The 25139-nt window shown below is 45.6% G+C and overlaps 2 protein-coding genes and 1 long non-coding RNA gene across 8 annotated transcripts in view; 1 reads left to right on the forward strand and 2 right to left on the reverse strand.

Moving 5' to 3' along the window:
- LOC126143121 (disks large homolog 5-like) overlaps positions 1-25139 on the forward strand; it is an 886848-nt gene that overhangs the window by 569932 nt on the left and 291777 nt on the right. For all 6 annotated transcript variants that reach the window (XM_049915303.1, XM_049915307.1, XM_049915306.1 and 3 more), the window contains exons 2-3: positions 19994-20129; positions 24823-24955. In XM_049915303.1, the coding sequence (XP_049771260.1) occupies positions 19994-20129; positions 24823-24955 (269 nt within the window). The remainder of the gene's footprint in view (positions 1-19993; positions 20130-24822; positions 24956-25139) is intronic.
- The window catches only part of LOC126143152 (uncharacterized), a 189889-nt gene that overhangs the window by 20376 nt on the left and 144374 nt on the right, over positions 1-25139 (reverse strand). The gene's annotated exons all lie outside the window — the stretch shown is intronic.
- Positions 1-25139, reverse strand: part of LOC126143143 (uncharacterized) — a 242246-nt gene that overhangs the window by 14819 nt on the left and 202288 nt on the right. The window lies entirely within an intron of this gene.

Genomic DNA, 25139 nt, shown 5'->3' on the forward strand with positions numbered 1-25139 from the left:
ATGACTTTATACGTGCCGTATTGGAATCGTGGTTTATAGTCGTTTGTCATATTTGTGACGTCATGGGTCAAAGCAGATGGGCGGGATCGGACGCTTCCGTATTTCCTAAATTGATAATTTCCTGTTACCTTTGGATCAGCATACATCCCTAAAAAATCTTGTTCTTGATAAACATTCTGCAATCTCAACTTACACTTTGTGTTTCTGTACATCTCATAATTCCATTTGTTGCTTATATGTACTTTCTCATAATGAGCCAGAACTGGCTGCAGAATGAAAATAAAGACTGAAACAGACCTGTTGGTTTCTTGGTGCTGAATATGTCTGATGAATTTATTTATTGCTGATGAGATGTTCACTGTATGAAATTTATTTGCAATTTTATATATATCCCTAGTGGGTTAGTGCATGATAGAGTACATACCCCAACCCCAAACCAAAAATCAGCACAGTGTAATAGTGTAGCAAGAGGTCTCGGTTTGTCGCAAGGTGTTAATCTGGTTAAGAGTTGATGTAGCCAACAAAACTGAAAGCTAAATATAGGTATTTGTGCAGGTGGCTATGTAGCATAGCCCAATGTTTGTGCCATTTTTAAAATACTGTGCCCTGTTTATCGTAAGTTTTGCCATGAAAACTTAAACTGTGTGATAAATTCAGAAAACCTGCTTTAGGTAATGAGCAGGCTTTAGAGTACTTTAATACATTGTGTACACGTCCTGTGCATTAACTACAAAAAACATAAGGGGGGGGGGGGGGAGGTGGTACTTCATAACTTTCACCCATGAGTGTGATAAAACATGGTTGTAGATCACAGAATTTTTCATGACTTACTACACATAAAGTACAATATACAATGCCATTTGTGATATAAGTGAGTGATATATAAGTTTTTTAGTAGAGTACGCAGCAGTAGATAAGATTGCTCATTCTAACTGAAAGATAATTAGGTCAGATGCTGTATGAAGTTGAAGCTGAGTCCTGTTTGAAACTATTATATCATCATAAAAAAGTATAAATGCTTTCAGTAAAAAACATGTTTCTTGTTATTGTAAGGCAGTGGAGGTAATTTCTTTCTTTTTAGTTAAACTACTTATTTGATATGTTCAGGGTTTCTGCTGCACTTACAGATTTTTGTGAATAAAACAGTCTTGGCTGCTTAACATTTCTTCCTTTATAATACTTTTTGGCTTCTGCCATCATCAGATCTGCAATTAAGACTATATGCGCATAAAGAATGACAAGTGTTCACTACTCAGTATCAAGGTACAAAAGGTAAATAATTAAAAGTTAAATAATTGTAAAAAGCTAATGCACCGAATTTGTAAAACAAGGTTCGCCGGCCGCGGAGGTCTCGCGGTTCTAGGCGTGCAGTCCGGAACCGCGCGACTGCTACGGTCGCAGATTCGAATCCTGCCACGGGCATGGATGTGTGTGATGTCCTTGGGTTAGTTAGGTTTAAGTAGTTCTAAGTTCTAGGGGACTGATGACCACAGATGTTAAGTCCCATAGTGCTCAGAGCCATTTGAACCATTTGTAAAACAAGGTTCAGTTCAGCGTCAAAAATATATGCCTAATTGGGGTGTTAGCTGGAACTTAATGTATTTATTTCATTTTATGAGCCAAGATAGTCCCCTGATTAGGCATTTGTTTTTGATGTTGACTTTTGCAAGTTGTAAGGTTTGTTGAATCAGGTTTTTATAATACTGGCAATTAAAATTGCTTCACCACGAAGATGATGTGCTACAGACGTGAAATTTAACTGACAGGAAGATGATGCTGCTGTTGTTGTTGTTGTTGTGGTCTTCAGTCCTGAGACTAGTTTGATGCAGCTCTCCATGCTACTCTATCCTGTGCAAGCTTCTTCATCTCCCAGTACCCACTGCAACCTACATCCTTCTGAATCTGCTTGGTGTATTCATCTCTTGGTCTCCCTGTACAATTTTTACCCTCCGCACTGCCCTCCAATACTAAATTGGTGATTCCTCGATGACTCAGAACATGTCCTACCAACAGATTCCTTCTTCTAGTCAAGTTGAGCCACAAGCTCCTCTTCTCCCCAATTCTATTCAACACCTCCTAATTAGTTATGTGATCTACCCATCTAATCTTCAGCATTCTTCTGTAGCACCACATTTTGAAAGCTTCTATTCTCTTCTTGTCTAAACTAGTTATCGTCCATGTTTCACTTCCATACATGGCTACATTCCACACAAATACTTTCAGAAACGACTTCCTGACATTAAAATCTATACTCGATGTTAACAAATTTCTCTTCTTCAGAAAAGCTTTCCTTGCCATTGCCAGTCAACATTTTATATCCTCTACTTCGACCATCATAAGTTATTTTGCTCCCCAAGTAGCAAAACTCATTTACTACTTTAAGTGTCTCATTTCCTAATCTAATTCCCTCAGCATCACCCGACTTAATTCGACTACATTCCATTATCCTTGTTTTCCTTTTGTGATGTTCATCTTATATCGTCCTTTCAAGACACTATCCATTCCGTTCAACTGCTCTTCCAAGTCCTTTGCTGTCTCTGGCAGAATTACAATGTCATCGGCGATCCTCAAAGTTTTTATTTCTTCTCTATGGATTTTAATACCTACTCCGAATTTTTCTTTCGTTTCCTTCACTGCTTGCTCAATATACAGATTGAATAACATCGGGGAGAGGCTACAACCCTGTCTCACTCCATTCCCAACCACTGCTTCCCTTTCATGCCCCTCGACTTTTATAACTGCCATCTGGTTTCTGTACAAATTGTAAATAGCCTTACGCTCCCTATATTTTACCCCTGCCACCTTCAGAGTTTGAAAGAGAGTATTCCAATCAACATTGTCAAAAGCTTTCTCTAAGTCTACAAATGCTAGAAACGTAGGTTTGCCTTTCCTTAATCTAGCTTCTAAGATAAGTCGTAGGGTCAGTATTGCCTCATGTGTTCCAATATTTCTACAGAATCCAAACAGATCTTCCCCTAGCTCGGCTTTATTTTCTCCTTTCATCAATTAAATTCAATATTTCTTCTGTTACCCAAGGATTTCTACTAGCCCTAGTCTTTTTACCTACTTGATCCTCTGCTACCTTCACTACTTCATCCCTCAGAGCTACCCATTCTTCTTCAACTGTATTTCTTTCCCCCATTCCTGTCAGTTGTTCCCTTATGCTCTCCCTGAAACTCTGTACCCCCCCTGCGGGTCCGGGGTAAGAATAGGCCCGAGGTATTCCTGCCTGTCGTAAGAGGCGACTAAAAGGAGTCCATCCCCCTCACGGGGGTAGTTAGCGCCTGCGTCCGGAGACGGACGGTTCCACGACCTATAATCGTGGTCTTTTTGGTTTTTCACTTCTCGTTTCTTCCTTCCTTTTGTTGGTTCGTTTCTTTGCTATTCTCCACCTCACTGTCTTCCTTACTCTTTCCCTTGACTTCTCCTTGCCTTCTCATTGCCTGTCTCTCCTTGCCTTCTCATTGCCTTTCTCTCCTTGTCTTCTCATTGCCTTTCTCTCCTTGCCTTCTCATTGCCTTTCTCTCCTTGCCTTCTCATTGCCTTTCTCTCCTTGCCTTCTCATTGCCTTTCTCTCCTTGCCTTCTCATTGCCTTTCTCTGCTTGCCTTCTCATTGCCTTTCTCTGCTTGCCTTCTCATTGCCTTTCTCTGCTTGCCTTCTCATTGCCTTTCTCTGCTTGCCTTCTCATTGCCTTTCTCTGCTTGCCTTCTCATTGCCTTTCTCTGCTTGCCTTCTCATTGCCTTTCTCTGCTTGCCTTCTCATTGCCTTCTTCTCCTTGCCTTCTCTGGTCTCCGCCTTGGCGTTTGAGACAGTCTGTCCTCTTTCTCCCTCTCTCTCTTCTTTTTCCTCCTCTTCCTTCCTCCCTGTGCGTGTCTGAAGGCCGACCCACGCGTTCGCACGCGTAGCCGGTGACGGGGTAACGCGTAAGTTCCCGCCCTGGGTAGACATGTAAGGCACGCGCGTACCCCCTGGTAAAGGCCAGGCCCGGGGAGGGGTGATTGCCTGAGCTGATACCTTCTGACCATGCCGATTGGTCCCTCCGTCTGTTTCTCGGGAGGTGTGACCTGAGGTGTAAACATTCACCTAAGGCGGGAGTGCCCTCTGAGAGGGTCCCCACAAGGAAGGAGCGCGCCATCGGAGACGCTGGCAATCATGGGGGATTCCTCCGCAATGGATTCTACTCCATCTGTCTCGACTTCGACCCAAAAACGGAAACGTGACCAGCCAACAGTGACAAAAGTACTACCGCCTGTCCCACAGTTCCTCGTAGTTTCTCGCACTGAGGACGGAAAGGATTTTTCCTCTGTCAACCCTTTTGTTATTCAGAAGGGCGTTGATGCCATAGCCGGATCTGTCAAATCTTGTACCAGGTTGCGTAACGGCACCTTATTACTAGAAACTGAGAGTGCCTTTCAGGCACAAAAACTGCTTCGGGCCACCCTCCTGTACACGTTCCCTGTCCGGGTGGAGGCCCACCGAACTTTGAATTCGTCTCGTGGTGTAGTCTATACTAGCTCCCTCGACGGATTGACTGACGAGGAGCTTCAATCTTTCCCCGCTGAGCAGGGCGTGACGGCTGTCCATCGGGTCATGAAAAAGGTCAACAACGACCTTGTACCGACCCGGACACTTTTCTTGACCTTCGATAGTGTTAAGCTGCCATCGCGCATCAAGGCAGGCTACGAGGTTATTTCTGTTCGCCCCTATGTCCCGACACCTACGCGCTGCTACCAGTGTCAGCGTTTCAATCACACTCGACAGTCTTGTTCCAATGCGGCTAAATGTGTCACTTGTGGCAGGGATGCCCATGAGGGTGACTGTCCACCTCCGTCTCCTCGTTGTGTGAACTGTCAGGGTGACCATGCCGCATCCTCCCGCGACTGTCCTGTCTATAAGGACGAACGTTGCATCCAAGAAATTCGGGTCAAAGAGAAAGTGTCCACCTCGGCTGCTCGCAAGCTATTGGCTAGTAGGAAGCCCACGCTGCTCCCAGCGGGGAAATATAGTACTGTCCTCGCCTCTCCTCGGACTACCCGGGAGGTCGCAACCCAGACATGCGATCTGACCTTCAGCACCACGGTCGTCCGTTCGGCCAGTGCTAAGATCGCGCGGTCGACGTCTCCTCTTCCTCCCATCACACCACAGACACCAGCCACTTCCTCAGCTTCTGCTAAGTCGAAGACACCGAAGTCAGATGCACGGTCCTTCAAGAAGGAACCATCCCGTGCTGACTTCCTCCGTCCCTCGACCTCCCAGCCTTCGACCGATACTTCCACCAAACGTCCTTCCAAAAAGGCGCATAGGAAGCACAGTTCTCCTTCTCCGCCACGGCGCATCTCTTCTCCTGCGCCACCCAGCGGTTGCCGCCCCAGGCCGTCATCCGTTTCGCCTGGCCGCACCGCCGGTAGCCGTACATCTGGCCATTCACCGGCGGAGGAAGCTCCCCCTCCCGGCCATCCTCCCGAGATGGCCGATGACCCTATAGACCCCATGGACGATGACTGTCCGCCTACTGATAGCGGCGGCAGTGCTCGCTCGAAGCCAGGCCCTAAGCGGCCTTCGAGGTGACCCCTTCTCTCATCTTCCTTTTCTTACGATGGCACTTATTCACTGGAATATTCGCAGCATTTGCTCCAACCGAGAGGACTTGAAGTTGCTGCTCCGCTTGCATCGTCCGCTCGTCGTAGCCCTCCAGGAAACGAAGCTACGCCCATGCGATCACATTGCCTTGGCACACTACACCTCTGTGCGTTTTGACCTACCCCCTATGGTAGGAATCCCAGCTCATGGAGGGGTTATGTTGCTGGTCCGGGATGATATTTACTACGATCCCATCACGTTGCACACCGGCCTGCAGGCAGTCGCCATCCGCATTACTCTCCCCACTTTTACGTTTTCCTTTTGTACCGTTTACACTCCCTCGTCATCTGCCGTTACCAGGGCAGACATGATGCAACTTATTGCTCAGCTACCTGCACCGTTTTTGTTAACTGGAGACTTCAATGCCCACCATCCCCTTTGGGGTTCTCCAGCCTCCTGCCCGAGGGGCTCCTTGTTAGCAGACCTTTTCAACCAGCTCAATCTTGTCTGCCTTAATACTGGCGCCCCTACTTTTCTTTCGGACACATCTCATACCTATTCCCATTTAGACCTCTCTATATGTACTCCCCAACTTGCACGCCGGTTTGAGTGGTATGCACTTGCTGATACATATTCGAGCGACCACTTCCCGTGTGTTATCCATCTCCTGCAGCATACTCCCTCTCCGTGCTCCTCTAGTTGGACCATCTCCAAGGCAGACTGGGGGCTCTTTTCTTCCAGGGCGACCTTTCAGGATCAAACCTTCACAAGCTGCGATCGTCAGGTCGCACACCTCACGGAAGTCATTCTCGCTGCTGCTGAATATTCCATCCCTCACCCTACTTCTTCTCCACGTCGCGTACCGGTCCCCTGGTGGACCGCAGCATGTAGAGACGCTTTACGTGCTCGTCGACGTGCTTTACGCACCTTTAAACGCCACCCTACAGTGGCGAATTGTATTAATTATAAACGATTACGTGCTCAGTGTCGTCGTATTATTAACGAAAGCAAGAAAGCCAGCTGGGCTGCTTTCACAAGCACCTTCAACAGTTTTACTCCTTCTTCTGTTGTCTGGGGTAGCCTGCGCCGGCTATCTGGCACTAAGGTCCACTCCCCAGTTTCTGGCTTGAAGGTCGCGAATGAAGTCCTTGTGGCCCCTGAGGCTGTCTCCAATGCCTTCGGCCGCTTTTTCGCCGAGGTTTCGAGCTCCGCTCATTACCACCCTGCCTTCCTCCCCCGCAAACAGGCAGAGGAGGCTAGGCCACCTGACTTTTGCTCCTCGAATTGTGAAAGTTATAATGCCCCATTCACCATGCGGGAACTCGAAACCGCACTTGGCCGATCACGGTCCTCCGCTCCAGGGCCTGATTCTATTCATATTCAGATGCTGAAGAACCTTTCTCCTGCGGGTAAAGGTTTTCTTCTTCGTACATACAATCGCATCTGGATTGAGGGACATGTTCCCGCATGCTGGCGCGAGTCTATTGTTGTCCCGATTCCTAAGCCGGGGAAGGACAAGCACTTGCCTTCCAGTTATCGACCTATCTCGCTTACCAGCTGTGTCTGTAAAGTGATGGAGCGAATGGTAAACTCTCGATTGGTTTGGCTGCTTGAGTCTCGACGCCTACTTACAAATGTACAATGTGGATTTCGTAGGCGCCGCTCTGCTGTTGACCATCTGGTTACCTTGTCGACCTTCATTATGAATAACTTCTTGCGGAAGCGCCCGACCGCGGCTGTGTTCTTTGATTTGGAGAAGGCTTACGACACCTGTTGGAGGGCGGGCATTCTCCGCACCATGCATACATGGGGCCTTCGCGGTCGCCTCCCTCTTTTTATTGGTTCCTTTTTAATGGATCGACAGTTCAGGGTACGTGTGGGTTCTGTCCTGTCAGACACCTTTCGCCAGGAGAATGGGGTGCCACAGGGCTCAGTTTTGAGCGTCGCTCTGTTCGCCATCGCGATCAATCCAATAATGGATTGCCTCCCAGCTGATGTATCAGGCTCCCTTTTTGTGGACGATTTTACCATCTATTGCAGCGCGCAGCGTACACGTGTCCTGGAGCGCTGTCTTCAGCGTTCTCTTGACCGTCTTTACTCCTGGAGTGTCGCCAATGGCTTCCGTTTTTCTGCCGAGAAGACGGTCTGTATTAACTTCTGGCGCTACAAAGAGTTTCTCCCACCGTCCTTACGACTCAGTCCCGTTGCTCTCCCAATCGTGGAGACAACCAAATTTTTAGGCCTTACCTTTGACAGGAAACTTAGCTGGTCTCCACATGTGTCATATTTGGCCGCCCGTTGTACCCGTTCTTTAAATGTCCTCCGCGTTCTCAGTGGTATGTCGTGGGGAGCGGATCGAACCGTCCTACTTCGTCTATATCGGTCGATCGTCCGCTCCAAGCTGGAGTATGGGAGCTTCGTATACTCCTCTGCACGGCCATCCATCTTACGCCGCCTCAACTCCATACAACATCGGGGTTTACGACTTGCGATCGGAGCATTTTATACCAGTCCCATAGAGAGTCTTCATGCTGACGCTGGCGAATTGCCGCTCACTTACCTGCGCGATATACTGCTTTGTCGGTATGCCTGTCGGCTACTGTCAATGCCCGACCATCCGTCTTATCGTTCCTTTTTTGACGACTCTCTCGACCGTCAATACGGGTTGTATGTCTCTGCCCTGCTACCCCCTGGAGTTCGCTTTCGTCGCCTCCTTCAACACCTTCATTTTTAACTCCCTGCAACCTTTCGAGTGGGCGAGAGCCACACGCCACCTTGGCTCCAGGCTCAGGTCCGCGTTCACCTTGACCTCAGCTCGCTCCCAAAAGAGGTCACCCCCGGTTCGGTCTACCACTCCCGTTTTTTGGAACTTCGTTCGAAGTTCATCAACATGACTTTCATTTTTACAGATGGCTCTAAGACCAATGACGGGGTCGGGTGTTCCTTTATAGTCGGGGCACAAAGTTTCCAATACCGGCTCCATGATCATTGTTCGGTCTTCACAGCTGAGCTCTTTGCCCTCTACCAGGCTGTTCTTTACATCTGCCGCCACCGACATTCTGCTTATGTCATCTGCTCAGATTCCCTGAGCGCCATCCAGAGCCTCAGTGATCCGTACCCGGTTCACCCTTTCGTACACCGGATCCAACGCTCTCTTCAGCGGCTGGTGGACGTCAGTCCGCCAGTTAGCTTTATGTGGGTTCCTGGCCATGTCGGTATCCCTGGGAACGAAGCTGCAGATGCCGCAGCCAAGGCTGCGGTCCTCCAGCCTCGGACAGCTTCTTGTTGTGTCCCTTCGTCCGATTTTAGCAGGGTCATTTGTCGGCGCGTTGTGTCGCTGTGGCATGCCGATTGGGCTGCACTTACCGACAACAAGCTTCGGGCCTTAAAACCTCTTCCCGTGGCTTGGACGTCCTCCTCACGCCCTTCTCGGCGGGAGGAGGTCGTTTTAGCAAGGTTAAGGATTGGACACTGCCGGTTCAGCCATCGCCATCTGCTGACGGCTGCGCCGGCGCCGTTCTGCCCATGTGGGCACTTGCTGACGGTTAGACACATTTTAATGTCCTGTCCCGATCTTAACCAACTGCGCCTCGATCTTAACCTGCCTAATACTTTCGATGCCGTTTTAGCGGATGACCCACGAGCAGCTGCTCGTGTTCTTTGTTTTATCAATTTGACAAACCTCGCTAAGGACATTTGATGTTGTTTTTTAATCCTATGCCTGTCAGTCTCTTTTAGCGTGTTTTCCCTTTTAGTTGTTGTCAACTTGTGCCTCGCAGTGCATTTTTAGAGTAGTCAGGGCGCTAATGACCATTGAAGTTGTGCGCCCTAAAACCACAAAAAAAAAAAAAAAAAAAAAAAAAAAAAAAAATGAAACTCTGTACAACCTCTGGTTCTTTCAGTTTATCCAGGTCCCATCTCCTTAAATTCCAACCTTTTTGCAGTTTCTTCAGTTTCAATCTGCAGTTCATAACCAAGAGATTGTGGTCAGAGTCCACATCTGCCCCTGGATGTGTCTTACAATTTAAAACCTGGTTCCTAAATCTGTCTTACCATTATATAATCTATCTGAAACCTGTCAGTATCTCCAGGCTTTTTCCATGTATACAATCTTCGTTTATGATTCTTGAACCAAGTGTTAGCTATGATTAAGTTGTGCTCTGTGCAAAATTGTACCAGGCGGCTTCCTCTTTCATTTCTTACTCCCAGTCCATATTCACCTACTAAGTTTCCTTCTCTCCCTTTTCCTACTGATGAATTCCAGTCTCCCATGACTATTAAATTTTCGTCTCCCTTCACTATCTGAATAATTTCTTTTATTTCGTCATACATTTCTTCCATTTCTTAGTCATCTGCAGAGCTAGTCGGCATATAAACTTATATTACTGTACTAGGCGTGGGCTTCGTGTCTATCTCGGCAAAAATAATGCGTTCACTATGCTGTTTGTAGTAGCTTACCCGCATTCCTATTTTTTTTATTCATTATTAAACCTACTCCTGCATTACCCCTATTTGATTTTGTATTTATAACCCTGTATTTGCCTGACCAAAAGTCTTGTTCCTTCTGCCACCGAACTTCACTAATTCCCACTATATCTAACTTTAACCTATCCATTTCCCTTTTTAAATTTTCTAACCTACCTGCCCAATTAAGGGATCTGACATTCCACACTCCGATCCGTAGAACGCCAGTTTTCTTTCTCCTGATAACGACATCCTCTTGAGTAGTCCCCACCCGGAGATCCGAATAGGGGACTATTTTACCTGCAGAATATTTTACCCAAGAGGACGTCGTCATCATTTAACCATACAGTAAAGCTGCATGCCCTCGGGAAAAATTACGGCTGTAGTTTCCCCTTGCTTTCAACTGTTCGCAGTACCAGAACAGCAAGGCTGTTTTGGTTAGTGTTACAAGGCCAGATCAGTCAATCATCCAGACTGTTGCCCCTGCAACTACTGAAAAGGCTGCTGACTCTCTTCCAGAACCACACGTTTGTCTGGCCTCTCAACAGATGCCCCTCCGTTGTGGTTGTACCTGCGGTACGGCCATATGTATCGCTGAGGCACGCAAGCCTCCCCACCAACGGCAAGGTCCATGGTTCGTTGGGGGGAGGAAGAAGACGCTGTGATACGCAAATGATTAGCTTCTCAGAGCATTCACACAAGGTTGTCACCAGTGGTGACACCTACAACGTGCTGACATGAGGAAAGTTTCCAACCGATTTCTCATACACAACAGTTGACCGGCGTTGCCTGGTGAAACGTTGTTGTGATGCCGCGTGTAAAGAGGGGAAATGCGTACCATCACATTTCCGACTTTGATAAAGGTCGTATTGTAGGCTATCGCGATTGCAGTTTATCGTAGCGCGACATTGCTGCTCGCATTTGTCAACATCCAATGACTGTTGACAGAATATGGAATCGGTGAGTTCAGGAGGGTAATAAGGAACGCCGTGCTGAATCCCATCGGCCTTGTATCACTAGCAGCCGAGATGACACGCATTTTATCCGCATGGCTGTAACGGATCGTACAGCCACATCTCGATCCCTCAGTTAACAGATGAAGACGTTTGCAAGACAACAACCATCTGCACGAGCAGTTCGACGACGTGTGCAGCAGCACGGACTATCAGCTTGGAGACCGTGGCTGCGGTTACCCTTGACGCTGCATCACAGACAGGAGCGCCTGCGTTGGTGTACTTGACGACGAACCTTTGTGCACGAATGGCAAAACGTTATTTTTTCGGATGAATCCAGATTCTGTTTACAGCATCATGATGGTCGCATCCGTGTGTGACGACATCGTGGTGAACGCACATTTGTCATTGCCATACTGGCATATCATCCGGCGTGATTGTATGGGGTGCCATTGGTTACACGTCTCGGTCACCTCTTGTGCGCATTGACGGCACTTTGAACAGTGGAAGTTACATTTCAGATGTGTTAAGACCTGTGGCTCTACCCTTCATTCGATCCCTGTGAAACCTTACATTTCAGCAGGGTAATGCACGACCACATGTTGCAGGTCCTGTACGGAACTTTCTGGATACAGAAAATGTTCAACTGCTGCCCTGGCCAGCACATTCTCCAGATCTCTCGCCAACTGAAAATGTGTGGTCAATGGTGGCCAAGCAACTGGCTCTTCACAATACGCCAGTCACTGCTCGTGATGAACTATGGTATCATGTTGAAGCTACATGGGCAGCTGTACCAGTACACCCCTTTCAAGCTCTGTTTGACTCAGTGCCCAGGTGTATCAAGGCTGTTATTGTGGCCTGAGCTGGTTGTTCTGGGTACTGATTTCTCAGAATCTATGCACCCAAACTGCTTGAAAATGTAATCGCATGTCATTTATAGTATAATATATTTGTCTAATGAATACCTGTTTATCATCTGCATTTCTTCTTGGTGTAACAATTTTAATGGCCAGTAGTGTAAAAATTTGTAACATCTAATATATCATCCTTGTAGCATGATATTTTATGACATGCTGTCTGTTGGCTTTTGTTTTGGGTTCTTCAGCTGATGTACGATTCATAATTTTTCTGATGTTTTGCCAGTAAAAGTGGCTGGCATTGTCAAAGCTTCATCCTCCATTGCTGGTGGCGGAGTGTAGTGGAGTCGAGCTCGCAGCTGTAGATTTTATGTACCTTGTGTGCAGATGTCCAAGGACCTTGTTCCATAGTAAATTCCGGTGTGGTTCTTAGCTTGCTATGTGCAGCAGTCGTTCTGCAGCATGGGAATTCAGGATCCGTTCACCTTGAGGTGTTTTTCATTCTTGTTAGTTAGTGCCGTGTTTGTGTATTTCTGTAGCTGCTCTGATCAAGCAGGTGTGATAGCTCTTGTCTACAGCAGTAACTTCCATTTCGATGAATTTTACTGTGCTCAGTCACACACAATGCGTACTATGTACATGTGGAAAAGTTTGTATTGGAATGAAAGGATGATCAATGAACACCAGGACCACGTAAAATAAGCGGCATTGCAGGTTGGGGCAGGTGCAGAAATTTGTCTGGCAGAGCATGAGACCAGCCACATAGTAAAATTTGCTGACACAGAAGTTACTTGTGTAGAGATTAGCTATCACACCACCTTGTTCGGAGACGCCATAGAAATACGCAACATGACACTAGCTTCAACAAGAAAGAAGAAAGCTTCAAGGTGAACAGACCCTGGATTCCCTTGCAGCAGTGAATGACTGTTGCAGATAGTAACGAGAGAACTGCACCGGAAATAACTACACCAAACCGAGCAGTCTGTGTGCAGTAGTCTGTTTGTGTGCCAGCAGTAGTCTGTTTGTGTGCCAGCAGTAGTCTGTTTGTGTGCCAGCAGTAGTCTGTTTGTGTGCCAGCAGTAGTCTGTTTGTGTGCCAGCAGTAGTCTGTTTGTGTGCCAGCAGTAGTCTGTTTGTGTGCCAGCAGTAGTCTGTTTGTGTGCCAGCAGTAGTCTGTTTGTGTGCCAGCAGTAGTCTGTTTGTGTGCCAGCAGTAGTCTGTTTGTGTGCCAGCAGTAGTCTGTTTGTGTGCCAGCAGTAGTCTGTTTGTGTGCCAGCAGTAGTCTGTTTGTGTGCCAGCAGTAGTCTGTTTGTGTGCCAGCAGTAGTCTGTTTGTCGCCAGCAGTCTGTCACGAAACCTTCAACTACTTTCTACCATTTTTTGTAATGGACATGCAATTCTGTTCTTTTAATTTGAGTTAGTTTTTATGATGGAATTAGCTGAAATAGCATTGTAAATAAATATATTAAGTGATGCTGATGTTTTTATTTGTGGAATATTCACAATGATCATGGACTTGTACAGGAAATTTATTTCCTGTATTGTCACTTCCAGATTGTTGCATGAGAATCTCTATGTTGAAGCTTTAACATGACAATACATGTAATCATTTGTCATTGCAATAGCAAGATGGCATGTCTGCTTAATGATGGGACATATGTGGTGCACTTGTGGTCTAGGGGTAGTACCTGTGAGTACTAATCAAACTGTCCATGGTCCCAGGTTCGAAACATGCCACCACTTAAATTTGATTAATAATCGTGATTGTCAGCCAAAGACTTCCGGCATAACAAGCCACCCTCATTCTTTCAATGGTCGGCCTTCTCAAAAGGATGAGGAGTGGACAGAGGTTCAGAGCAACTGGGGTGGGTAACTGCCCTTAAAGGCAGAAAAATCAGCAAAGATAAACAGCATGAGGATGCAGAAGGCAAAGGAAACCACTGCATTAGAGGCACATAACTTGTATCCTCAGGACATGTGGCCTGTAAGTGAGTGTGTCATGATGACCTCTCCATTGCCAAAAGATTCTGGACTAGTCCCCTGTTCAGATCTCTGGGAGGGGATTGCCGTAGGGGAAGGTGACCTTGAGAAAAAGCTTCAATAATCAATGAAAGGATAACATTCTAAGAGTTTGGCCATTGAATTTCAGAAGTTCAAATGTGGCATGGAAGCTAGAAAATACTGAAAAGGGAAATGCAGAGGCTCAATCTAATTATAGTAGTAGTGGTGAGTGAAGGGAAATGAAAAAGACAAAGATTTTTGGTCAGATGAGTATATGGTAATACCAACAACAGCAGAAAATGGTATAACATAAGAATAATTTATTATGAATAGTGTGTGCCCCCTTGCAGGTCCGGGGGCTAGAATAGGTCAAAGGTATTACTGCCTGTCATAAGAGGCAACTAAAAGGAGTCTCATGCTTTTTGACCTTTGTGATGGTCCTCTGTAGGGTTTGACCTCCATTTTTCAAAATTTTCCTGACGAGCAAGCCAGTTGGGTAAGGGCACCTTACATGGTGCTTAGTGTCCATCGTGCATCGAGATATATAGCCAACTTCCTTCTTCTGGCATTGCAGTCCCACTCATCCTCCATCTCTTGGGTGAGGACACCTTTGTGATTGTTTTCCTCCACCCACTATGCAGTGTAGTTTTCTGCACCGATGATGACCATGGAATTCTTTGCACCTCATATCCAGCACTGTAGCATGTCCGTTGTGGTGGGGCTGCCATGTACCCTGTCGGTTGATGCCTCCACCGTTAACTCCCCACGTGTGCCAAGGAGTAGATGCCACTCACCCTGGGGCATCAGGACTCCCGGCAATGGCCATCATGCCAGGTGGCCTTTGCTGCGGCCGGGAGGTGCCCGTGCTCCCGCACCACCTACTTCGGGTGCAAAAACCCCCCCGCCCTCCCTCCCCAACCATCAGGGATTTCAGTCTCCACTTCTGAGCCAGAGAAGCGTAAGGCCTCTTCGGCTCCTCTCACCAGGAAGGGGTCCCTTTGGTCACTTTCTTCCAGGTTTCTGCTAGTGGGAAAGGTGACACCTGCCAGTGGCTGAAGAGCCCAAAAGCAGCTGGTTGTAGGGCTTCACACTCATCCTCAGTCCAGAGACTAAATCAGTGAAGTCCTCCCAGCCAGGGAAACCCAAGGAACAGTACGAGAAATCAGAAAAGAAGACCCCCAAGAACAAGGAACTTGTGGTGGCGCCCACACCACTGCTTCCTAAAAGCTCTGCTGGACCCTCACACACAATGGATATAGACTGCTCAGGCAAAAAGTCGGTGGCAGCAGGTGACCCTGAGGCATAAACTGCCTCATTGAACGTTCCAAACCTTCCCAGTCGCACGCTGATGTCATTCTCCAGTGGAATTGCGGCAGTTTTTTGCACCACTTGGCTGAGCTATGGCAACTGTTAAGCTTTACACCTGCTTTCTGCATTGCCCTCCAGGAAACCTGGTTCCCGGCAATGCAGACACCTGCCCCCTGCAACTATAAGGGATATTATATGAACCGTAGCTATTATAATAGTGTCGGGTGGAGTTCACATTTATGTCGTAAACTCGGTCTGTAGTGAAAATGTGTGCCTTCAAACCCCTCTTGAAGCTGTGGCTGTCAGAATATGGATGACACTGGAAATAGCTGTCTGCAACGTATATCTCCCTCCAGATGGTGCAGTACCCCTGAATGTATTAGATGCACTGATTTATCAACTCCCTAAACCTTTCCTACTTTTGGGAGATTTTAACGCCCATAACCCCTTGTGGGGTGGCACCGTGGTTACTGGCCGAGGCAGAGCTGTTGAAACTTTACTGACGCAATTCGATCTCTGCCTCCTAAATACTGGGCCTGCCACACATTTGAGTGTGGTTACTTAGTTACTTGACCATTGATTTATCAATTCGCAGCCCAGGACTTTTCCCATCTATCCACTGGAGATCACGTGACAACCTGTGTGGTAGTGACCACTTCCCCATCTTCCTGTCACTGCCCCTGCGTCAGGCCCACAGATGCCTGCCCAGATGGGCTTTAAACAAGGTGGATTGGGAAACTTTAACTTAAACTCTCCCTGACATGGTAACATCGATGTGACGGTTGAACAGGTGATCCCTCGCTCTTTAGGGTGCCCCCCCCCCCCCCCCCCACCCCCACCCCCCCCCCCTCCCCGGCGAAAAACAGTCCCTTGGTGGTTGCCGGAAATTACTGAGGCAATTAGGCAATTAGTTGCCAAGCTCTACAGTGACATGAGCGGCACTCTTTACAGTATCTGATAGCCTTTAAGCGAGTCCGTACCCGTGTATGCCAGCTTGTAAAACGACGGAAACAGGAGTGTTGGTAGAGGTAGGTGTCGACCATTGGGTGCCATATGTCACCTTCCCATGTCTGGACAAAGATCAGATGTCTTTTTGGGTACCAGACCCCAACAGGTGTCCCTGGTGTTACCATCAATGGCGTGCTCTGTACCGACGCAAACGCGAATGCCGAGCACTGTGTTTGAACCTCTGCGTTGGAGAACTACACCCCCCTCCCCCCCAGCCTTTTGCACCCTGAAACGGCGAGTGGAAAGGGAAGTCCTCTCATTCACTACACGCCACAGTGAACCCTTTAACGCTCCATTTATGGAGTGGGAGCTCCTCAGCGCACTTGCACATTGACCCGGCACAGCTCGTGGGCCGGATTGGATCCGCATTCAGATGATCTCTCTTCTGACTACAAGTGCCATTTCCTCATCATCTTCAACTAGATCTGGTGTGATGGCATCTTTTCATCGCAAGGCGGGAGAACACTGTCGTTCCACTGCTCAAACCCAGTAAAAACCCACTTGATGCGGATAGTAATTGGACCATCAGCCCTACCAATGTTCTTTATAAGCTGCTGGAACATATTGTGTGTTTGTTGTTGGGTTGGGAGATGGAGTCACATGGCCTAATAGCTCCATGTCAGGGCGGTTTCTGCCAGGGTCGCTCTACCACTGCTAATCTTGTGTCCCTCAAGTCTGCCATCCAAACAGCTTTTTTCAGATGCCAACATCTGGTTGCTGTCTTTTTTTACTTCCGTAAAGCATTTGACACGACCTGGTGACATCATATCCTTGCCACATTGTATAAGTGGGGTCTCCACTTATCCAAAACTTCCTCTAGCTCCGTACTCTCTGTGTCCAGGTTGGTGCCTCCCATAATCCGCCCCCCCCACCCCCCTCCCTCATATTCAGGAGAATGGCATTCCTCAGGGCTCCGTATTGAGTGTGTCTCAATTTTGTAGTGCCAATCAACGGCTTAGCAGCAGCTGTAGGGCTGTCGGTCTCCCCTTCTCTGTATGCAGATGGCTTCTGCGTTTTGTACTGCTCCTCCAGTACTGGTGTTGCTGAGCAGCACCTGCAGGGTGCCATTCACAAGGCACAGTCATGGGCGCTAGCCCACAGCTTCCAGTTTCCTGCCGCAAAGTCGTGTGTCGTGCACTTCTGTCAGCGTCGTACCATTCGTCCGGAACCTGAACTTCATCTTATTGATGATCCACTCACTGTAGTGAAGATATAGTGATTCTTAGGACATCCAGAAGCTCAATTGACTTAGTCAGCGTAAGCAGAAGTGCTGGCAGCATCTCAGTGCCTTCCGCTGCCTGAGCAACACCAACTCGGGTGCAGATCGCTCTACGTTGCTGCAGCTCTACAGAGCCCTTGTTCAATCCTGCCTTCACTATGGGAGTCCGGTTTACGGCTCGGTGGTGCCCTCAGCATTGCGTTTAGTCAACCCAGTGCACCACTGTGGCATTTGCCTAGCGACAGGAGCTTTTAGAAAGAGTCGGGTGACCAGTGTCCTGGTGGAGGCCAGAGTCCCTCGATTGTGGATCTGATGTGCACAACTTCTTGACAGTTTTGTTGCACACATTTGTAGCTCCTCTGAGCATCTGAATTACTGTCTTCTTTTCCCGCATGCAGCAGTTTACCTCCCGCATCGGTGGCCAACATTAGGGCTCACGATTTCGGTTCGCGTGTGATCCCTTCTCTCTGAACTGGAGTCCTTCTCTTTACCATCTCTGCTTGAGGTCCATTCACGTACACCTCCACGGTGTATACCTCGGCCGAAGCGTTGTTTGGACCTTTTGCACGGCCCTAAGGACCATTTTAACCCCGACGCTCTCTGCTGTCGCTTCCTCTCAATTCTTGACGTGTACTGGGACTCCGAAGTTGTTTACTCGATGGCTGATGGTAATGTTAGCTTCGCCTATGTTCAGAGACCATATTGAACAGCATTCCTTGCCTGCCAGCTGCAATGTATTTACTGCAGAGCTGGTGGCCATATCTCATCCACTTCAGTACATTCGTTCCTGTTCTGGTAAGCAGTTTCCTCTCTGTTCTGACTCCCTGAGCAGCTTCCGAGCTACCGGCCAGTGCTATCCTCGCCATCCTTTAGTAGCAAACATGCAGGAGGCCACGTCTGCCTGGGAACGGTCCACTTGTTCAGTGGTGTTTGTGTGGACCCCAGGACACGTTGAAATCCCAGGTAACGAACTTGTTGACAGGCTATGCGGAAACCTCCCCTGGAAATGGGTATCTCTGATGAAACTGCCGTGTGTTCTGTCTTATGTCACAAGGTTTTTCAGCTTTGGGAGACGGAGTGACGTAACAGTATGCACAACAAACTGTGTCATTAAGGAGACTGCGAATATGTGGAAGTCTTCCCTGCGGGCGTCTTGCATAGAATCAGTTGTTCTTTGTCGACTCCGTATCGACCGTACGTGGCTCACACCTAGTTACCTCCTCCGTCACGAGGACCCACCTCAATATCGCTGTGGCTTCCAAATTACAGTCGTTCACCTCTTGCTGGACTGCCCACTTTTAGCCGGTCTGTGGCGGACTTTTAAATTTCCCAGCACCCTACCTTCAGTGTTAGGCGACAATGCTCCAACAGTAGCTTTAGTTCTATGTTCTATTTGTGAGGGTGTGTTTTATCATTTGATATGAGTTTTAGGGTATGTCCTTTGTCCCTCTGTGTCCTCCACTGTACGGCTTTTAGGGTGGTGGTTTTAATGTAATGCAGAGTGGCTCTCTTCTCCTTTCTATTCTCATGATCAGCCAGCCATGGTAATCTGCATTCTAGTTTCTAATTTATTTTTTCTACTTCAGTAATTGTCGTAAACCTCTTTGTCTCACTTTGACTCGGACACACAAACAAGTGATCGTTACTTAGTTTCTGGAATATGACAGTTTTGTCTCCTGTTAGGATTTTGTATCGACATCTTGCTTCCCGTTGATAGAATTTTTTAAGCATTTCCTTACAGTAATTGACACTTCAGTTTTGTGGCATTTGTTGGGAACAGATCTTTTTCATAGCTAGATGTTAATGCAAAATCAAATACGTTGCAGTCTCATCGTGCCTTGGGATGTATCACAATAAGTCATGTGCCAGTCCTTCCGGATCTCATCTTAACATAATTTACTTCTCACAGAATCATGTTTGTGATGAATTGTAAACAGCCATCTGTGAAGGTGATTATCAAAAGTTGAACAATAGGATTTGAGGCACGGTTGTTGATTTTGGCCATTACAAAATTGTTAAGTCATATAACAAATCTCTCACACACAATTTCCATTTTTCGCAAGTTTCCTTAAATGCAAGCTGAAAAACCTTAGCCAGTTTCTGGTGAGCTGCTAGAATGAGTATGGTACAACTGGTGTCGTGCTGAAGTGGGGTTGATTGGTTGTGATGACACAGTTCTGTAGCAGTAGCCTGAAGTCTAGTTTAGGGTGAAAGGTGATAACTTGGTCGAGTTGATGAAAGCAATGAATGCGAATGCTAAGTAAAGGTTGTTGTAAGACTGGCATCTAGTATAGTCTAGGTTCATATTTGTTTGTATTTAAACAGTTCACTACAGCCGAACACTGGTTGTGCTGTTGTCATTCTAGTTGTTCGTCTGTTTCTGAGCTGTTTTTTCTAACAGTAACAAATGAAAAACTTTAAAACAGTGGTAACTGTGCATTTCACTAGGTGACACTACTGTGCTGTGTAATTTGCTAAATATTTGTAAATACCCTGATATTTTCTGATGTCTTGTAACTTTTGTATTTATATTATTTCTTTGACTATTAACTTTTATTTTTAACACGCAAACCAATCGTAATAGCATGTTGTACTATCCAGTGTGTGTAATCCACAAATACGACCAATCATAGAAGAGATGATGATGCGCATCCGTCCAGAAGAGGAGGTGAAGATGATACGGAGACGTGTGGCTATGAGTGAAATGAAAAAGAAGTCTGAATCTGATGAAAAAAATGTAAGTTTGCACTATTTTAAAAAAGTCTCTGTGGTGATTATTTGCTGTTATATATTGTTAGAGGTCTAGTCGTAACAGATCTTCCTATCCATTCTTTTTGCATTAGCGTTACCATTACTGATACACCTGTGATTTTCCTCTGTACTTTATCATTCATAGACTGCTTGAGCAGATAGCAGCAGACCAGAGCAGCAGACCAGATCTATGTCATTCTGTTTTATGTATGTGCTTATTTAACCCAGAAATTGTCATGATGGTGTAAGATGTCTCACCATAACACTATGAATACAAGTAGCTCCAGTACACATGCACACAGAATGTTTTATGAGGCTAGGACAGTTGGTTAGCTGTGGTCTTGCTGAACGCACATATCTGGTATTTGCCTGAAGTGATTTAGGAAAATGACAAAAAGCCAACATCTGGGTGACAGGACAGAGCAAAATATTCCCGAAGATGAAGTCGGTGTCTGTACAACTGCAATGCTTCATTCAGTTGGTTCCAGTTGTTCATTGTTCTTATGTTAATTACATAACCTGCATGTACTCCCTCGATGGTAATATAGGTGAGCCATAATGGTGTGGTTAAAATTTGGGAAATCCAAGAATCTTGGGTTGTTGCCAGATTGTAATCAGTCACTTTCTGCTGCAAGCCTCGGTTCCACTTCAGTGTTCGGTGTGGCAGTGAAATGTTACATGTCTCAGTGATTGGGTATTTTTCATAAGTCTGTATGCCATGTTCTGAGTGAGCAGACTATTATTTCAATAGCTCTGTCTGCAACAAATTTCAGCTGGTAATAGCGAATATACTGTTAATGATTTATTAGAGGAGGAGATGCACTTGGATCGTAAGAAGAGATTCCAAAATCGGATATTGGGTTTTAAGGCATACCCAGATGTAGATACTCGGATCACGATTGAGTAATGAAGAGTAGAGAGAAGTGTAAGATAATCTTCTGGAAGAATCAAAGTGGAAGGAGTTGGATACTGAAGCACTGAGGATGGGCGAGATGTGTTTGAGGTTATCTAAGGCTGTAGATGCTGTGACAAAAAATTCACAGTAGGCAGTTCAGTTGAAGAGGAATGAACTTTCGAAAAAAGGGCAGTCACTTAAGTTGAACAGACAGACATAAAGGCAACGAAAGTGACTGTAAAGAAATGTTGGGTTACAGAAGAAATACAGGGTGAGCGCAAAGTCTTGCCCTGATCATAAAAAATTATAACAGAATAACCATTTGTCATAATAAGTTACATTTGATGCTGTTACATAGGCTAGTGTTACTAGTTGTTGCGACCAGTAGATGGTGCTAGTGCTCCACAACACCAATGCGGTCTGTTAGGTCACGTTAATTGCTGGAGAAATGGCATCAGAGCAGGTGAAAGAGCAGTGTGTGCTTTCTTTTCACAAAACGAAATCACCAGTCAGTGTTCGGCGTAAATTTCGGGCTTCCTATGGACGCAGCCCTCCTGACTTTAAATCGGTAAAGCGAGGTATGCAAAGTTTAACGAAACGGGCAGTGCTGAAGATCGTCCTCGAAGTGGCAGGCCTTGTGTAAGTGATGCAACTGTTGATAGTGTTAGACAATCATTTTGACAGAGTCCGTCTAAATCGACTCGTCGAGCTTCTTGTGAACTTCAAATATCGCAAGCAAGTGTGGTGAAGATTCTTCGTGAAAGGCTTAGGTTGTGTGCTTACAAAGTGCAAATCTTGCAGGCCTTGCAACCGAATGATTTGCTGACACATGCTGAATTTGCAGCTGAGATTCTAAACAGGATTGATGGTGCTAATGATTACTTAAATCGCATATTCTTTACTGATGTATCCACCTTTCGTGTCAGTGGAATGGTAACGAGGCATAATGTCCATACAAGGGGTTCAGAGTCTCTACATGCTACTGTACAGTTACTGTGAAACAGTGAAAAAATGAATGTTTGGTGTGGCCTCATGCATAACAAGGTTTTTGGTCTGTTTTTCATCACGGAAAAATCCATTACCGCTAACATTTACTTCCATGTTTGGCAACAGTTCATTGCCACACAGTTAGAAGAATATAGACCGTGGATACTTTTCCAGCAAGATGGAGCACCCCCCATTGGGCTTTGATAGTGTGTGATTTCCTGGATGAAACATTTCCGGATCGGTGGCTTGCAAAGAACGGTCCAACACCCTGGCCACCCTGCTCTCCAGATATTACGCCCCTTCACCTTTTTTTCTGGGGCTATATCGAGGACAGTCTTCGTCACACCAGTTGCTGACATTGATGAACTGAAGGCTAGGATACAAGTTGCTGTGGATACCGTGACAGAATACATGTTACGAAACACCTGGTGGGAACGTGAATACCATCTCAACATTCTCCAAGCTACCGAGGGAGCATACATTGAGGTTTACTAACATAAGTGGTCTAAAAAAAACTAGTAACTATGTAACTGCATCAAATGTAAATTATGATGTACTTTCAACATAGCAGCACAGTCAGCAATTGTGATAATCTAATATATAAGACACTACCAGCCTCGATTGTGGTAATGAAACAAACCTTTACCTAGGTTTCAGCCCAAATAATTGAGCCTTCTTCAGAAGATATACCTGAATCTATAATTTGTCTAAGAGGGCATGGTCTAGAAATAAGACATGCCCTCTTAGACAAATTATAGATTCAGGTATATATTCTGAAGACGGGTCAATTATTTGGGCTGAAACCTAGGTAAAGATTGGTTTCATTACCGCAATCAAGGCTGATAGTTTCTTATATATTAGTAAATTATTATGTCAAATGGTTATTCTGTAATAAATTGTTTTAATCATAGCTGCACTAGTTGGAACACTCTCCCATAACCTCCAGGCCTCGATCTTCCCTAATTGCTGTCCTCCATCTGCCTCTGCCCACTTCTCTTCTCCCCCTCTGTAGCACTGCACACCAGTGTGCATGGGTCAGTGAAGTGGTGAAATGCACCTATTCTAAACTCGCCAAATTACTTGTGCTCGAGCTACAGAAAGTGGTAGTAGTTGGGGTAATTCACTGACAACTTCAGGGAATTGCTTCCGATGTATGAACACATAGGCTAAGAAGTGCACTGTCCAGTGAAGGAGGTTATGTAGAGTAACATAGTGCTTTTTAATTTCATTTATCTTCAGTAAAATTTGTAAGCAAATGTGGTGCCATATTATGTCTGAATTACCTTCATTCAAATATTTCTTGGAATAGTCTTTCGCCGGCCGGAGTGGCCGTGCGGTTCTAGGCGCTACAGTCTGGAGTCGAGCGACCGCTACAGTCGCAGGTTCGAATCCTGTCTCAGGCATGGATGTGTAGGATGTCCTTAGGTTAGTTAGGTTCAATTAGTTCTAAGTTCTAGGTGACTGATGGCCTCAGAAGGTAAGTCACATAGTGCTTAGAGCCTTTTGAATCAATAGTCTTTCATTGTGACATTCTCAACCATTTTGTTTCAAATACTACTTCCAAATCAGTTTAAAGCTGATGTGACATTCTTTTGGTTTTGGCTGACACTATTTTTGAATACTGAGGCGAGTATTTTTTGTACTGTAGAACAATAAAAATTCATTAGTAAATTTGTTGTGTGCTACTTTACCTTTCCTTCATACTGTGTTCTAATAACTTTTCTCAGTATGAATAAAATATATAGTAAATTATTACATATTCCTGTTGTTACAGAGTATTAATATTGAACATGCTATTCATATTGAACATTATACTGGGTGTACATAAAGTCCAGGAACACTTTAAATTATTTATTGCACACGAACTAAATATTGTACAGATGTCATGCATATTGCATTTTGAAGAGAAACTCTGAAAGGTGCGTTTTTTTGCAAGCATTCAGTATGCAAACCGTGAGTGACTCGGCAGATGTCAATATGGTAATAGAATTCTTGCCATGCCCGTACCAGTGTGGCAGTCACTTCTTGTATTCTCCCGGAGCTCTTCTACGTTGAGTGGTAGAAGCAGTACGTACACCAGATCATTAATTTGTCCCCATAGAAAAAAAAGGCTCTCACAGTGCGATTTGGCGATTGGGGTAGCCATTTCATGAAGCAGCTGTCCCCTTCTGTAACACGGCCGTGTTTTGGCTAGCACTGACTATTGGCAAATTGCCAAACTACGCTATGGCTGTATATATATGTGGGGGGGGGGGGGGGGGGGAAGAGAGAGACTTTGAGTTTCTCTTCAAAATGACATATGTATGATATCTGTACAGTGTTTGGTTCTTGTGCAGTAAATAATTGAAAGTGTTCCCGGTCTTGATGCACACCCTGTATTCATATTTCTTAGCAAACTTGATTACAATGCTAGCTCAATGTGTAATAACCACCATTAAATCAAGTGGCAACTAAAAGTGTTTAATTAGCAGCCATGGAAGTTAGATAAATAAAACTTGCTCTCACATACAACAAAAAATTACTTCTGGAAAATTTGGAATTTCAACCTGGAAATCTCAGAAATTGTATGATGAGTCATCACCTTGAGCTTTTTTGCATGTTGATTGTTTTCCATATTTCTCAGCACTGACAGACAGTTTACTAAATTTATTGAAAATATTTATATAGTATGTCTGTCTTCCATAAACAGCTATCTGATGACTGACACTGGTCTAACAGTCCAGTTGTCATTACATTCAAGCCAAACCCACAAAAATAACAACTAATTATTAATAATGCTGCATTTTATTTCTTGCAGTCAAAGGAAGAAGAAAGGTTAGCGTTGCTAAGAGAATACAAAGCATTAAAAATGGAAGTCCAGGAAAAGAAAGCAAAGGAATTAGCACAAAAGGAGAGGATAGAATCTCTTAAAAGAGAGATCAAAGAAAAACGTACGTCTTTTCCAATGTTGGTTAGTTAATGCCTTGTAATATGCAATAGTTGATTTTAATTATTATTAATATTACTATTACTAGTAGTGTTTCAATATTTATACCACCATACTGCTGAAATTCAGTCCCAGTAGTGATCATTCAAATGGTGTCATAAACTGTTTTTGAGAGTGTGCTACAGAAA

The sequence above is a fragment of the Schistocerca cancellata genome, unplaced genomic scaffold (genome assembly GCF_023864275.1).
Source record: "Schistocerca cancellata isolate TAMUIC-IGC-003103 unplaced genomic scaffold, iqSchCanc2.1 HiC_scaffold_782, whole genome shotgun sequence".
NCBI lineage: Eukaryota > Metazoa > Arthropoda > Insecta > Orthoptera > Acrididae > Schistocerca > Schistocerca cancellata.